At 45.3% G+C, this 14904-nt stretch overlaps 1 protein-coding gene across 1 annotated transcript in view; it reads right to left on the bottom strand.

The window, feature by feature from the left end:
• CLMP (CXADR like membrane protein) overlaps positions 1-14904 on the bottom strand; it is a 96567-nt gene that overhangs the window by 23626 nt on the left and 58037 nt on the right. Inside the window, 1 exon segment of the mRNA XM_027036774.2 lies at positions 248-405. Within this exon segment, the coding sequence (XP_026892575.1) occupies positions 248-405 (158 nt within the window).

The raw sequence follows: 14904 nt of genomic DNA, 5'->3' as shown, positions 1-14904 counted from the left end.
ACTGCAGATGCCCTCCTCGGGCAAATGATAGGTGGCTTCCTAGGAGTGTTTGCTTGCCCAAAGAGCACAGACTCTCTTATCTTTAAGACCCAAATACCTTTTCTTATTTATAATGTTTGTATCTGGAGTCTTTCAACTATAAGCCAGATGGAAGAAACAGAAAACTGGAGGACTGAGGGAAGGCGACTGTAGGACAGTGGGGAGGGGAGCCGGGGGAGGCGAGGGGTCTGGCCAGTTGTACACTCACCACTTTTTGGTTCCCTTCGTTGTCGGTGAGCAGCCATTCGATATCCAGAGTGTCTTTTTCCGGAAGCCCCAGTTGATGGTGACAGGGCAAGGTGACCCTTTCCTCTGCCACTCTCTTGATCTCAGTGTGAGTCCCCAAGGTTCCAACATAGTAGGACACTGGAAAAGAAGAGCCTCTAGTGAGTAATGCAGAAACTGGGTAGCAACGTATAGGAAGCAAATATTACAAGTAATAGTTATTGGATGTTCCTGCAGGCAAGGGGCAAATCAAGGTGTCAGAAGAACCCCAGACCAGAAGCACCGGAAGTCCTGGAATCGCACAGTGGTTCCTCCATTAACTGAATTCATTGTATCTTCCATGGCCCCCCAGGTTACACTCTTACCTACCTTATTGGTTTTTTATGAGTGATGAAATGACTCAGGTCAACAACTGTGTGATCTGGACCTTCTCTCCCTTACTAGCAGAGGCTTCCTTAACAACAGAGACCGAAGGAGAAAGGCAGGGGTTGGCATCCTCCCCAGAACAGGCTCTAGGTACCATTTTCACTCCTTGAGCCATCTTAGAGACAGGTGATCCCCCCACAGACCTCCAGGGAGCGCAGGATGCCTCAGAGAATAAGTGGGCTCTTATAGGCAGTTACTACTTCCTTTAGGGACACTCATTCTCTTAACCCCAACTTCTATCTTCCATTCTTTATAGTTTCACACCACATGGCTTCAAAATATAGAGGCAACCCTTCCTATCCAAAGTGAAATTCCAAGTTCCCACATTTGGATCCCGTCCCTCCACCCACCCAGTATCTCTTTGGCCACCCGGGAGTTCGGTTCCATTTTTGACTTTCTTTACCTCTCATTTTCATCTTCTTAAAAATATATTTTAAGTGTTTATTTATTTTTAAGAGAGAGACAGAACGTGAGCGGGGAAGGGGCAGAGAGAGAGGGAGACACAGAATCCAAAGCAGGCTCCAGGCTCTGAGCTGTCAGCCCAGAGTCCGATGCGGGGCTTGAACTCATGAGCTGTGAGATTATGACCTGAGCCGAGGTTGGACGCCTAACCGACTGAGCCACCCAGGCGCCCCTAATTTTCATCTTGTTCCAGGAACGGTATTCCGTCAGCAACTCCAGGCTCCAAAGCTCACCTTCTCTCCTTCCTATTAATCTCAGACATTGTTGGCCATTAAATCCACAGAATTAAAGAACTTCCCCTGGACTCTAGGTATGATGTGTCTGGCGTTAAGGTGGGCTGTAAGGTCCTCCTTTGTCTCCTTACACAGTGACCAAGAAGCTCAGCGTGAAAATGGTCTCTTTCTCTTTCTAGTCACTTAGAACGTCCCCGTGCCTCATTCACAATGTAACAGAATCACACAACCTCTGAGTTGCAATAGCCCCCAGCGTCAGGGTTTCTACGAAGTCCCCTTTCCCGGGGAGAACTCACTCTGCCAGTTCAGAGAGTTTTAAGCACTAAGCATCAAGGATCATGACTAACGGAAGCATGTAAGCTACATTTTTTATTCTGTGTTCATTTCCCAAGATAGATTAGCAGTAACTCTGTGGGAAGGAAAAGAGCCTGAAAGAAGGAAGAAGGGGGCAGGAGAGACTGTAGTTCCCTCTCCAGGGAGGCAGACTGGTTTGACGTTGCAGGGCGGGACCCCCAGAGGCATCCACCCTGGAGAAGCAGCAGGTGGATTCCCAAGCTCGGAGGCAAAGAAAGGAGACCACAGAAACCTGTTGGGCCTAAGAAGGGGCCTTCAGAACCAACGGGATAAGCCCCTTCCGGAGTCTTACTGACGCTCCCAGTAAGGTTTCTGTTCTTTCTGTTTAGAACTTAAACCGCGTTGAGAGTGGCCGCCCTTTGTGTGCCTTGGCTGAACGCTGAGCGCTCAACCCCATGAAGAAAGCATTGTTATCCGCATCTAGGGATGAAACAGGAAGAGGAGCTCAGCACTTTGCTCAAGGTCACGCCGCTAAAGGTGCCAGATCGGGGGCTCAACCCCAGATCTGGCCCGTGGCAAAGCTCACGCCCTGACGGCCATTCTGTGCCGCGTCCCCCCTGTGTCGTATGCGGCTTCCCGGACACCCGGTTCTCCCATTAGCCTCTAGGCTCCTTGAGGTTAGGTACCATCCACCGCTACGTTCTCAATGCACTCGGCTCAGGGTCTCTCACATCGCAGGTGCTCACTAAATAGTTGTTGGACTGACTCGAATTTAACCTGTGTACTCCTTTCACCCTGAGCGAACTGAGGCCCAGGGATAAAGGAGTCGCCCTGAGGTTCTACAAATCACTTAAAGGCAGAAATAGCCCATACAAAACCCATCCTCCCTCGGTCCTGGGAACGCACACTTCCTATAGGGCAGTAGGGAGATTAGCCCAAGAAGGAGTTCCGCCTTCTACCCCTGCTCACTTTCCCCTGGACACAACAGTGATCAAATGAAACCAGCATCCCACACCCCTGGCAAAGCTAGAGAACCCAGCACCGATCTGGTGCATACAGTAGGCACTATACGTTAAATACAGGCCAAGAAACAACCAGGCAAGTTGCCGACTGGAGCCACTAGAGGGACTCAAAGGCTCAGATTTGGTTGCTGTCCCCAAAGGAAAGGAACAAAGCGGAGGGTGGTGTATTTTACCAGAGTGCCACGTTCTATTTATACCATATCCAGAATTAAATACAGCAGGGCAGGGAGGGGGCCAGCCAGCGAATACAAATGACTCCACCAAGGCAGGGAATCTCAGACTTCAGGGGTTCGCTGGGATCCCTGCAAATTTCTCAAATTGCTCCTTCTGTGCTCCCCCCACCCCTCCCCTGTGGCCGATGGCCTGAACACACAGGTGCCTGGGCTCTATTTGTAATTCTCAGGCTTGGCAGTGTGTAAGGGGACGGCCAAGCATGTGTCTGTCCACTGCCTGGTGGGTGAGTGGGAAAAGCCAGCCGTGGGCTCTCGGGCATCGAAGGTTTCATCTTCATCGAGAAAGACCGTAGGAGGGGCGCCTGGGTGGCTCAGTCGGTTGAGCGTCTGACGTCAGCTCTGGTCATGATCTCGCGGTTCGTGAGCTCGAGCCCCGCGTCGGGCTCTGTGCTGACAGCTCAGAGCCTGGAGCCTGTTTCGGATTCTGTGTCTCCCTCTCTCTCTCTCTCTGTCCCTCCCCTGCTCACACTTTGTGTGTGTGTGTCTCTCTCTCAAAAATAAACATTAAGGGGCGCCTGGGTGGCTCAGTCGGTTGAGCGTCCGACTTCAGCTCAGGTCACGATCTCACGGCCCGTGAGTTCGAGCCCCGCATCGGGCTCTGGGCTGATGGCTCAGACCCTGGAGCCTGCTTCAGATTCTGTGTCTCCCTCTCTCTCTGACCCTCCCCTGTTCATGCTCTGTCTCTCTCTGTCTCAAAAATAAACATTAAAAAAATTAAAAAAAAATAAATAAACATTAAGAAAAAATTATAAGTCTTAAAAAAAAAAAAGAAAGACCTTAAGAGATCATCAAAACTTAACTCAGGAGGAAACCACAACCCAGAGAATTGAAATGTTAAGTCACAGAGTCAGCGGCAGAACTGGTAGTAGGAAGATACAGCTGATCTGGAACAAAGCAGGGTTAGGGACACTGGTGCCCCTCGCAGTCCAAAATCCACGTATAACTTTTGCCTCCCCCAAAACTTAACCGCTAGCCGCCTACCGTTGACGGAAATCTTTACCGACAACACAATCATTTGACACAGTCTACATGTTATACGTATTATACGCTATATTCTTGCAATAAAGTCAGCTGGGGAAAAAGAAAATACTAAGAAAATCACAGAGAAAACACTTGCACACTACTGTACTGTCAGAAATCCACATATAAGTGGATCCACACGATTCAAACCGGTGTTGTTCAAGGGTCAACGGAAGTCACCACCGGGTGTCTGGGACACTCGTGGTAGTTGGTGGCGGTGAGGTGCTGGAAGGTAGCAGGGGTGCAAATCCTCTCGTGTGCCCGTGCAAGAGGCAGTCATGGAAGCCTTGGGCTCTTCCTGAGGGAAGGCTTTGGCGTGCAACTCAGGCACTTAACACAGGACCTTTGGGAGCCTGAGCTTGGGAGAATTGGCCTCTCTGAACCTCAGTGTTATCATCTGCAAAATGGGAATTAACCAAGACACTGGAGGTAAGGCACCCAGCAGTGTGATGGCACATGGGAGTCTCCCCCCCTAAAACGTCAGTTCCCTTCCCCTGCTTTCCTCTACTAGAAGGAGGATTTTTGTTTTCTCTTTGTTTTTAATGTTTATTTATTTTTGAGAGAGACGGCACAAGCGGGAGAGGGGTAGAGAGACAGAGAGGGAGACAGAGAATCCAAAGCAGGCTCCAGGCTCTGAACTGTTAGCACAGAGCCCGACGTGGGGCTCGAACTCACAAACCACGAGATCACGACCTGAGCTGAAGTCGGATACTTAACCGACCGAGCCACCCAGGCGCCCCCTAAAGATTCTCTTGAACCTCCTTTAAAGAGATGGGGCAGGGGTAACGTTTGGTTTTTCAGCATAAATACTTTTATATAACTGAGGGACATAAGGTATCTGTTTCGAAGGTGAATCCGCTGAGGAGATAATAGTACATTTTAAAAAGGAGGTTTCTATAACCAGTTGACTGTTCCATTCACACAAAAAGAGACAGAATCTGAGCCTTTAAGCACTTTTATGCTCAGAGAGCCAGCATCGTTTCTGCTGTCAGGTAGACAGATGTCTTGGACGATCCACTCAAACAGGTTCACACAGTCCAACCACACGAAGCCTATATTCCTCACACGCTTGTGTCCCATCACATACGGAGGCCATATTTCTGGATCAAACCAATGACATACAGACAATTCTGTCAGCTTGGGCAGACGCGGCAAGAGCAAGAACTTGGCGAACTTTCTCGAAGGGCTCCTGTAGAGCTGCTGGTCCCCATCTTGCTCTCGTGGATTCAAGGAGGCAAAAGACCAGGAGAGCTTCTCACAGCAACCAGGATGCTGCCTTTAAAATATCTACTTCTCTCTTATTTCCCTAACGGACAGCTCTTCAGCTTCTCAAGGACTCCCTGATGCCCACAGGGTGCAAGGTGCCCTAGGACCTCATGGTTAAGTCTGCACGCTCACTCCCCGCCAAGGATGGACCCTCCAGCACCTGTCGTCGACACAGGCACCCAATGCTCCCTGGCGCCTCCACCTAGGAGAGGCCACAGTGATTGGTGCACAGGTCAACGACAGATAGGTGCTTTTTTTTTGTAAGACTTGAGCTATTTAGCAGGCTGTGTAGACACGCAGTTTGCAAGTAGCAAAGTTAGAGAGCGGCAGTTAGAGTCACTACCTGATGTCGGGTACAGGAGCTGTGACCTCACCCCGTTCCATGTACAGTGGGGCCCCCACCAATGGGCTTCTGGGGTGGGTAACGCCTCCTTCCACTAGGGATCGTATTTTTCTCAATGGGTCTGTTCGCTTACCTGAATGGGAAGAGAATTTTCTTGTGTTTCCCTTCACATGTTCCAGAAAGCCTCATGAGAATCAAAATCATCAAATGTCCGTCAGGAAAATAAAAAGGACTTGGGATATTTTTAAATTAACTTCTCTTGTGTTATAGATCCAGAAACTGAGGCTCAGAGAGAAGTGACTCACCCAAAGGCCTCCCGATTTCTAGACTAATGACATACATACAATTCTGTGTGTGTGTGTGTGTGTGTGTGTGTGTGTGTGTGTGTGTGTGTGTGTGTTTGCAGGCATGCGCCTTCCTGGCTGTTTCTGGAACACTATGTACAATTCAAGAGACCACATGATGTAATAGAAAGAGCATAAACTTTGGAGTCAGATCAACAGGGACTTAAACAGTACCCATAAGTCCAATTAATTTCCTGACCACTCTAGGTCATTTTTCCTCCCTGCGAAACGAGAAGAAAAACCTCAACCCGGAAAGACTGTTGTAGGATTATATATGATGTATGTAAAGTGCCTAGCACAGATACACGGTACACAGTAACCAGTCACACATGGTAATTATTATTATTCATAATTCTACAACTGTACTTCAAAAGGCAAGAAAAACCAGAAGAACATGCTGAGGAGATAAAGCAGGATGGTGAGGAGTTTGGAAGTCATTTTGCTGGATAACTGTTAGTATTTGGCCGTATTTGCTTTGTCTCTCTCTATATATATGTATATTTTTTGCTGCACTGGTTGAAAGTAAGTCGCAGATAGCAGAACATTTAACCTCTAAATGTTTCAGCAAGCACCTCTGAAAACTAAGGGCATTCTCGGGGCGCCTAGGTGGCTCAGTTGGTTAAGCGTCCGGCTCTTGATTTCGGCTCAGGTCGTGATCTCACGGTTTGTGAGTTCAAGCCCCGAGTCAGGTGCTGCACTGCCATCATGGAGCCTGCTTGGGATTCTCTCTCTCTCTCTCTCTCTCTCTCTCTCTCTGCCCCTCCCCAGCTTGCGCACACACTCACTCTCAAAATAAATAAACACGAAAAAAAAAAACCAATGAAGGGCATTCTTCCACACAGCCACAATATCACACCTAAGGAAGTTAATAATAGTATATGGAAGCTCATTTATTTTTTTTTAAGGTTTTTTATTTTTAAGTAATCTCTTCTACACCCAACATGGGGCTCAAACTTACAACCCCGCGATGAAGTCACATGCTCTACTGATTGCGCCAGCCAGGCGCCCCTGGAAGATCGTTTCCGACAAGAGTGGGTGAAGGAGGCTCTGGTGATAAGTGGGATTGAGACAGTTCTGGAAAGACAGACATGCTTCTCCTGCGCAGCCCGGAGGTGGTGTAGGGGCAACTTGAACAGAAGGCAGCACGGTCTTCTCCTGTCCCCTCCTTCAAGCTCCCTCACTGACAACTAGAAAAGTCTCTCTTCTATATATTTTGCCTTCCCAACCTACTCCCAGTTCCACCCCAGAATCTCTCGGGCCAGTTCCCTTTATGAGGTCTTCGGAAAAGGAAAACCACATTCACTGTGACCTATGAAGCAACTGATATGCTCTCATGTCTTCTCAAACACAAACATATATTCGATATTTAGAGAAAGCCTACAGCCAACTCAGCGAGGCTTGTGGGTCATCAGTGGAATTTCAGGCATCTGAAAGTGCGGGTCACTTCTTACTTGTGTCCCTCCCGAGGCGACTGTTTGTTCTTGAAGTCCCTAAAATTCGTGGTGTGTGTGTGCAAGGACCCAGGTGGCAGCCTGAGAGGTGGGCTCGGGTCAGGGGGCCAGATATTGAATTTCCTCCCCTCTGTGGGTTGGTTTGGGGGATGAAAAGAGAGAAAGGGAGAAGGAAGAGGAAGGAAGAGGGAACAGGAAGATGGAGTGGGGGAGGGGTGAGTGAAGAAGGAGCCTAAGAGCCTGAGCTAGTGGGGGAAGGTCAGAGGGAGAGGGGAACGGAGAGCCTCACACTACAGAAGGCAATTGAAGACATCTTCAGACTAAACACAGATGGATTAAAAGTGATCACCTCCCTTGGGGCGCCTGGGTGGCTCAGTCGGTTGAGCGTCCGACTCTTGATTTCAGCTCGGGTCATGATCCCAGGGTTGTGGGATCCAGCCCCACACTGGGCTCCACACTGAGTGTAAAGCCTGCTTAAGATTTTCTCTCTCTCCCTCTGCCCCTCTCCCCTGCTCATGTGCTTTCTCTCTCTCTAAAATAAAATAAAATAAAATAAAATAAAATAAAATAAAATAATATATAATTATCTTGGGGCACCTGGGTGGCTCAGTCGGTTAAGCGTCTGGCTCTTGGTTTTGGCTCAGGTCATGATCTCATGGCCGTGAGCCTGCTTGAGACTCTCTCTCTCTCTCTCTCTCTCTCTCTCTTGTGCATGCATGCTCGGCACCCGCTTCCCTGCTCCGCTCTCTCTCTCTCAAATAATAAATTTTAAAAAAGATATATAATTATCTTGTTAGCCGGGATCCTGAGCCAAAAGTGAGATGACATTTAATAGGGACAAATGTTAGAAGTTACAGCTAGACACAAGCCCAGAGCAGGAAGGCCAGGGGACCTGGGCGGCTACAAGATTTAGAGTGACCACCAGTGTGATATGGCTGCGGAGAAAACTGACAAGAGTCTGGGCTGCATTAACAGAGGTCTGAGGTCCCAAATATGGGGTGGCACACTTCCATCGTATTCGATGCTAGCCAGAGGAGGGGGTCTGAAAAACATATCCGATGAGTAAGGGTTGACACAATTATAGGGGAAAGCTTAGGAAGATGGGAGGCTAAGGGGCCGCACAGTACCTACCTTCCAACATTTAAAAAGCTGCAAAACAAGTATTGTTACTTGTTGGGTGTTCTTCTAGAAGGTAGGATTGGGTCCAGATGGCATAATAGCTCGGACCATAAAATGATAGACTGGGAGATCTCCAACACCTCTTTCCAGTTCTCAAATGATACGGTTTTCTTACAAAAGACTCATTCCATTTCAGCTTCCTATGTTGACAGACTTTCTAACAGTCCTGTCTGACAGGAGAATGAGCTGTATCATTTGTTTGTTTGGTTATTTATTTACTTATGTGTGTTTATTTATTTTTGAGAGACAGAGCAAGTGGGGGAGGGGCAGAGAGAGAGAGAGAGAGAGACAGAGAGAGAGAGAATTCCAAGCAGGCTCTGCACTGTCAGCACAGAACCGTGAGATTGTGACCTGAGCCAAAACCAAGAGTCAGACGATTCACCAACTGAGCCCCCCAGGCACCCCCCTTATTTCGTGGATTTTCCATTACCGGCATCATTCAAGTTGGGGATGCGTCAGGGGCTATAAGAGGGATCCTTATACATGGATGTTGAATCAACATCAAAGTCCTTTCTAACTATAATATTGTATGAAGTATTAATTGATATATTAATATCCAAGGCATTGTCCTAGCTGAATGGGATGCAAAGTATAAGATAAAATGTATTCTATTGTCAGTATAGTGTGTTTTGTCACCATCAGTCATCTCTTATGCAATTTACACAAATGATCTAGTTTGGTTTCATTGTTATCATTGCTTTTAAAGATTGTTGAGGTGCTTTTTGAAAGAATTCAAGGGAACTGACCCGGGCAGTTACATTTCTTTCCTATCTGTGGACGTTTAAATCCACAAGGGGGCAGAATTTACTTAGAGAGGCTTAGCCATGCCTCCTGTTTAATGCAGTTCTTATATTAGTAAGAAGGATGATAATTGACAAAGAATTATAGATGACCTTGGATTTAAGCTTGATAAGCACTTTGTTGCCACTTGTGATTATATACTAAATTTCAAACGATGCACATTTAGTTTTCAAGGGCAACAGGAATCAGAAAATATGGTCAGACGTTTGAGAGGAACCTTATCAAGGAAAGAGAAGCATATACTATTTTAGTAGCTTAAGTTCACGATTTTAACTTTTTCCAACTGAAATGGATGTTTACCTTGAGATCAAAAACCTTATTTTACTTGTAGAATTTATTATGAAGCAAATCGATTACTCAGGCGCTGTGAAGTATTGTTTTAGCAGAGAGTCAATAAGAAAAGACAAAGGGAACGAACAAAAATCCATCACAGATGGCTTAGAAGGACTGAGGACTCAGCAAAAGAAATCTCAAGGTCTTTTCAGTCTTGAACTATAGTCTTTGTTCTAGGCCGGCATCGTACTGAATTACAAAATCCTGGAATGTCCTGGTTATACGTAATCTACAATCTCAAGTTTGGGAAGGGCTGCAGAAGGTCATTGTCTTGCCTTCCGGACAATTTCATATTTAAAACCAGTCTGCTGAAACGTATCAAATAGTTCATGTTCTCTTATTATCATTGAGAATCTGAAATCGTAGCAAAACTGTTCCAAGATATTGATATCTGTTAGGATCAAATTTTTTAGTATTGTACAATCAGGAGATGCTTAGGGATATTGACTTCTATGTCGTAGGATAATCAGGGATCCTGACTTCTATGGAATGTCCTTAAACAAACACCTTATCCTCAATGCTTCAGCTTCTGGGTGTCACAAAAAGAAACATTGACAAAATGGTGGGTAACCAGAGGGGAGTAACTAGAAGTGCACCTTTGTTGGACGAATATGAGTGGCATTCCTGCTACCCTACTAGATGCTGCTGGAAACAAAGATCAATGTCATTGTCTTTTGTCTATAAAGAGATCACAATAATAAAGAAACAAAACAGGTATCCAACAAACCCAGGTCAGGACGGTGTGTGATCAATATCAACATGACGGTCAGGAAGTGGTAAGGGAATTAAGAAGAGGAAGATCACCAAGGTGATCAGGGATGGCTTCATAGAAGGGGAAGTATTTCACCTGGGCCTTGAAGGATTATTAGTGAATGTGCTGCCGAAGGGAGCACTGGACCCTGAAGAACAGACTGGAATTTTAGCAGTGATAACTGAGGGGATGGCCCTCCAAAGACTGAAAATGGCAGCCTGACTGCTTAGGAAACCAGTTGCAAAGCCGACCTCAGTACTTGACAGACTGGAACATCACCGTGGACCCTTGGTCTTGACAAGTTCCCACGGAATGGGCAGTAATATCACATAAACGGCATGTGAGCTGTGTCACAGTCCTACAGACTGGGGGTTGACTTTGTTGACTGTGCAAGAGTTTTATCCTGATACCTCTAGTAACAATTGTCAGAGAAAGGATACTGACCCGGTCCAGCAGGGGATCAATCACCCTGCTGCTCAGAAATACACTTGTTATCCCTCGGAATTCTGTTCTTGGAAACATGCTAGTACATTTTCCATACACGTATTCATTTTTATACATGTAGGAAAACCTGTGCAGAGAACCCTACAAGCATGTCTGTGTCCGTACACAGATCAGACAAGAATGTGAGCCTTTTGATTCTGAGACTCTGAGAACTAGATCCCTCACTAACCTATTTCATCGACATGTCTATTTATAGCCTCTGTCTCATTTCAAATGCTAAGTCTCTTTCTAAATCTAAATCTTTTATTACCTTCGGCAGAGATTTGAACAGAGGGAGGAAATTAAAAACACAGTCTTACACTTGAGAATGCGATAGTCCGTTGTTAGGGATTCATGGCAATAGAAAATTGAGATTACGCTGATAAAAATCCAGTGATAAATTAAAGCAGCAATTCAGCCATTATCTATCCCATCTACCTTCCTATAAAAACTAATAACAAAGAGAAGATGATCTTCAGAGAGAAGATCTCTTTCTCCCTCAGTCACCTTCTCTAGGGATAGAGAGGAGAGTCATGAAACTTTGAAAATGAATAAAGAAAAAATGTCCACCAAAATGGAGTTGGGAAGTTCTGAAGGGACGTGCTTATGCAGGTACCACTCCTCAAAACTTACTTTACATACCCCAGCAGGAAGAAGGAAGGTTTTCTTTTTGCCCCGCAACAACTCAGCTAATGAGAACCACTGCAGCTCAGCCAATGAGAAGTCACCATAACCCCAAATTCTTGCTCTGGTCCAATGGACTTTCATTTAAAACAGCCCCTCCCAACTTCCTTCTTTCCTCTAGAAAAGAATATTGTTCTCCTTTGTTGCCTATGGTTCCCCATGCTTTGCATGTCCCAAACTGCAATTCCTCTGCTATTCCTTGATTAACTCATCTTGCTGATAAACTCACTGGTTATTTTCTTTTCAAGGTTCACAAAACAAACAAAAAGAATCAAGCAAGCTGTATTTTCTACTCACAGGCAAATCATTTCCTACATGAGACAAAATGATAGATAATACACATTCGCCATCCAGTATATTTTAAAACCCCTCTATGGAAGCATTTCTTAACAATAGCTAGCAACTTTTGAATGCTTATTATGGGCAAGGCATTGTGCTACTTGATTTCTATTCATTTCCATTTTTAAAAAATTTGTAATGTTTATTCATTTTTGAGAGAGACAGAGACAGAGACAGAGCATGAGCGGGGGAGGGACAGAGAGAAAGGGAGACACAGAATCCCAAGCAGGCTCCAGGCTCTGAGCTGTCAGCACAGAGCCCGGCACGGGGCTTGAACCCACGGACTGTGAGATCATGACCTCAGCCGAAGTCAGATGCTTAACTGACTGAGCCACCCAGGCACCCCTATTCATTTCCATTTTTAATCTTCTCAACAATCCTGTAAGGTAAGCACTAACTATTATTACCCACACTCTACAGACAAAGACACTGAAATGCAGAGAGATGAATTTGTCCAAGATTACAAAGTTAGTAAAGACTGGTGCCACAGTTCAAACCCAGCCATTTTAACTCTAACATCCATACCCTTAACGGTATATTATACTGCCTCCCAGGATATATATGTAACAAAAATTTTATTGATCGAGTGTCACGCTAGCATTCTTACGAGTTCCCTCAAAGTTTTTCTTCATCTTTTCTACTCTTGGCCACATACAGAATTGCTTCTCAATATCTCTCTCCTTATGCTCCCATTTTTTGCATATATAAAAATTCACACTCTTCTTTACTGTTATTTGGAATAAATACTGTGATTACACAATGGCAGTTTAGAGGACACTTTTAAGAACCTAGATATGAATATAATGCTGATCAAAAGAAGACAGACACAAAACAGTACGTACCACGTCATTCTATTTATGTAATGTACAAAAACAGAATTAGTCTATACTGTCAGAATTCCAAAGAGTGGTTACTCAGAGGAAGAGATGATGAGTAGAAGGGAACGTAGGGAGGCTTCTAAGGTGCTGACTATGTTCTATTTCTTTTCTTTTTTTTTTTAGTTTATTTATTTATTTTGACAGAGAGAGAGAGAGAGAGAGAGAGAGAGAGCATGCGTGCATAACTGGGGGAGGGGCAGAGAGAGAGAATCCCAAACAGGCTCTGGGCCATTAGTGTGGAGCCCTATCTGGGGCTCAAACTCACAAACAGTGAGATCATGACTTGAGCCAAAATCAAGAGTTGGACCCTTAACCAACTGAGCCTCCCAGGTGCCCCTGTTCTATTTCTTTTTTTTTTTTCTTTTTATTTTTTTATTTATTTTTGGGACAGAGAGAGACAGAGCATGAACGGGGGAGGGGCAGAGAGAGAGGGAGACACAGAATCGGAAACAGGCTCCAGGCTCTGAGCCATCAGCCCAGAGCCTGACGCGGGGCTCGAACTCACGGGCCGCGAGATCATGACCTGGCTGAAGTCGGACGCTTAACCGACTGCGCCACCCAGGCGCCCCAGCCCCTGTTCTATTTCTTGATTTGGGTGCCTGTTGGGGCATGTTCATTTTGTGAAATTTGTTAAGCTGTACACTTACGGGTTGTGCATTTTATGTATTACACTTTTCACTAATCATCTATTGCTGCATAACAAACTCTTCTAAACTCTGCAGCTCAAAACAACCAACATATCTTATCTCGGAGTGTCTGGGAGGCAGGAATCCGGGCATAGCTCAGCCAGGCAGCTCTGGACTCTCATGAGGTGGAATCAAACTGCTGGATGGGGCTGTGGTCTGATCTGAAGGCTCACCTGAGGCACAGAGAATCCACCTGTCAGCTTACAATGTGGTTGGTGGCAGGTCTCAGCCACCACGTGGGCCTCTCCACAGGGCTATATCACCACATGGCAGCTGGCTTCCCTCGGCGTGAGGGATCCAAGAGGGAGCACAAAACAGTGCCTAAGATGGAAACTCAGAGGAGACATCTGTTGCCATATTCTATTTGTTATAAGCAATCAAATCATTCCAGCCCACATTCAAGGAGAGGGGACCAGCAGGAGGCAGGAATCATTAGGGACAATCTTAGAGGCTGTCTACTACCCAAGTTAATAAAAGCTTTAAAAATTATACAATAACTTCCTCTACCTCTCCACTCACAATGATAATCATTGTCTTATAGACTTAAAAAGTGCTTTAACCATTCATTAATGTTTTGGTAATCACAACTTCCCTTAAGAGTAGGTGATGACATGAATTTTTCATTCTGTTTTATGGAAATGCAATAATAAGTTTGATATTACCACTTTTATATTTGCATAGCACTGTTCAGATTTCACAGTTCTTCCCCACATGTATTTTCAGTTTTGCTATGCAGAATAAGTGGGAATTATAGTTTAGTGTTAGTTTATCTGAAAGTACTATGAAAATTACAAAAACGTTTTATAATATTAATAATAACTAGCATCTATTGAGCGCTTACTATATACCAGTTACTGTATGCTAAGGAATATTTACGTACGTATACATATGGTGTGTGTGTGTGTGTGTGTGTGTGTGTGTGTGTGTGTATACTGAATCATTCACTTAATCATTTAACCCTATGAGGCAGGGTTTTGCCTCATTTTACAGAACAAAACTGGAGACTCAGAAAGGCTACTAATTTGCTAAGACTCCAGAGCTAATAATATCTAGAGCCAAAATTCCAACCTAAAGATTCTGATGTCAGACTTCCTATGCTCTCCAAAGAAGGTAAACTATAATCTTCATATCACTCTGATAATACATTTTCCTGGAATTATGTCATGGGAATTTTTTTTTTTTCAGATAGAGAGAGTGAGTGAGGGGCAGAGAGAGGGAGAGAGAGAGAGAATTCCAGGAGGGGCAGGGAGAGAGAGAGAGAGAGAGAGTGAGAGAGAGAAGTGGAGCTCACCCCAAGCAGGGCTCGTGCTCATCTCACATGGGACTCGAACTCATGAACCATGAGATTATGACCTGAGCCAAAGTCAGATGCTTAACTGACTGAGCCACGTAGGTGCCCCATCATGGGAAAA

The sequence above is a fragment of the Acinonyx jubatus genome, chromosome D1 (assembly GCF_027475565.1).
Source record: "Acinonyx jubatus isolate Ajub_Pintada_27869175 chromosome D1, VMU_Ajub_asm_v1.0, whole genome shotgun sequence".
NCBI lineage: Eukaryota > Metazoa > Chordata > Mammalia > Carnivora > Felidae > Acinonyx > Acinonyx jubatus.
This window is presented reverse-complemented; position numbering and strand designations above follow the sequence as displayed.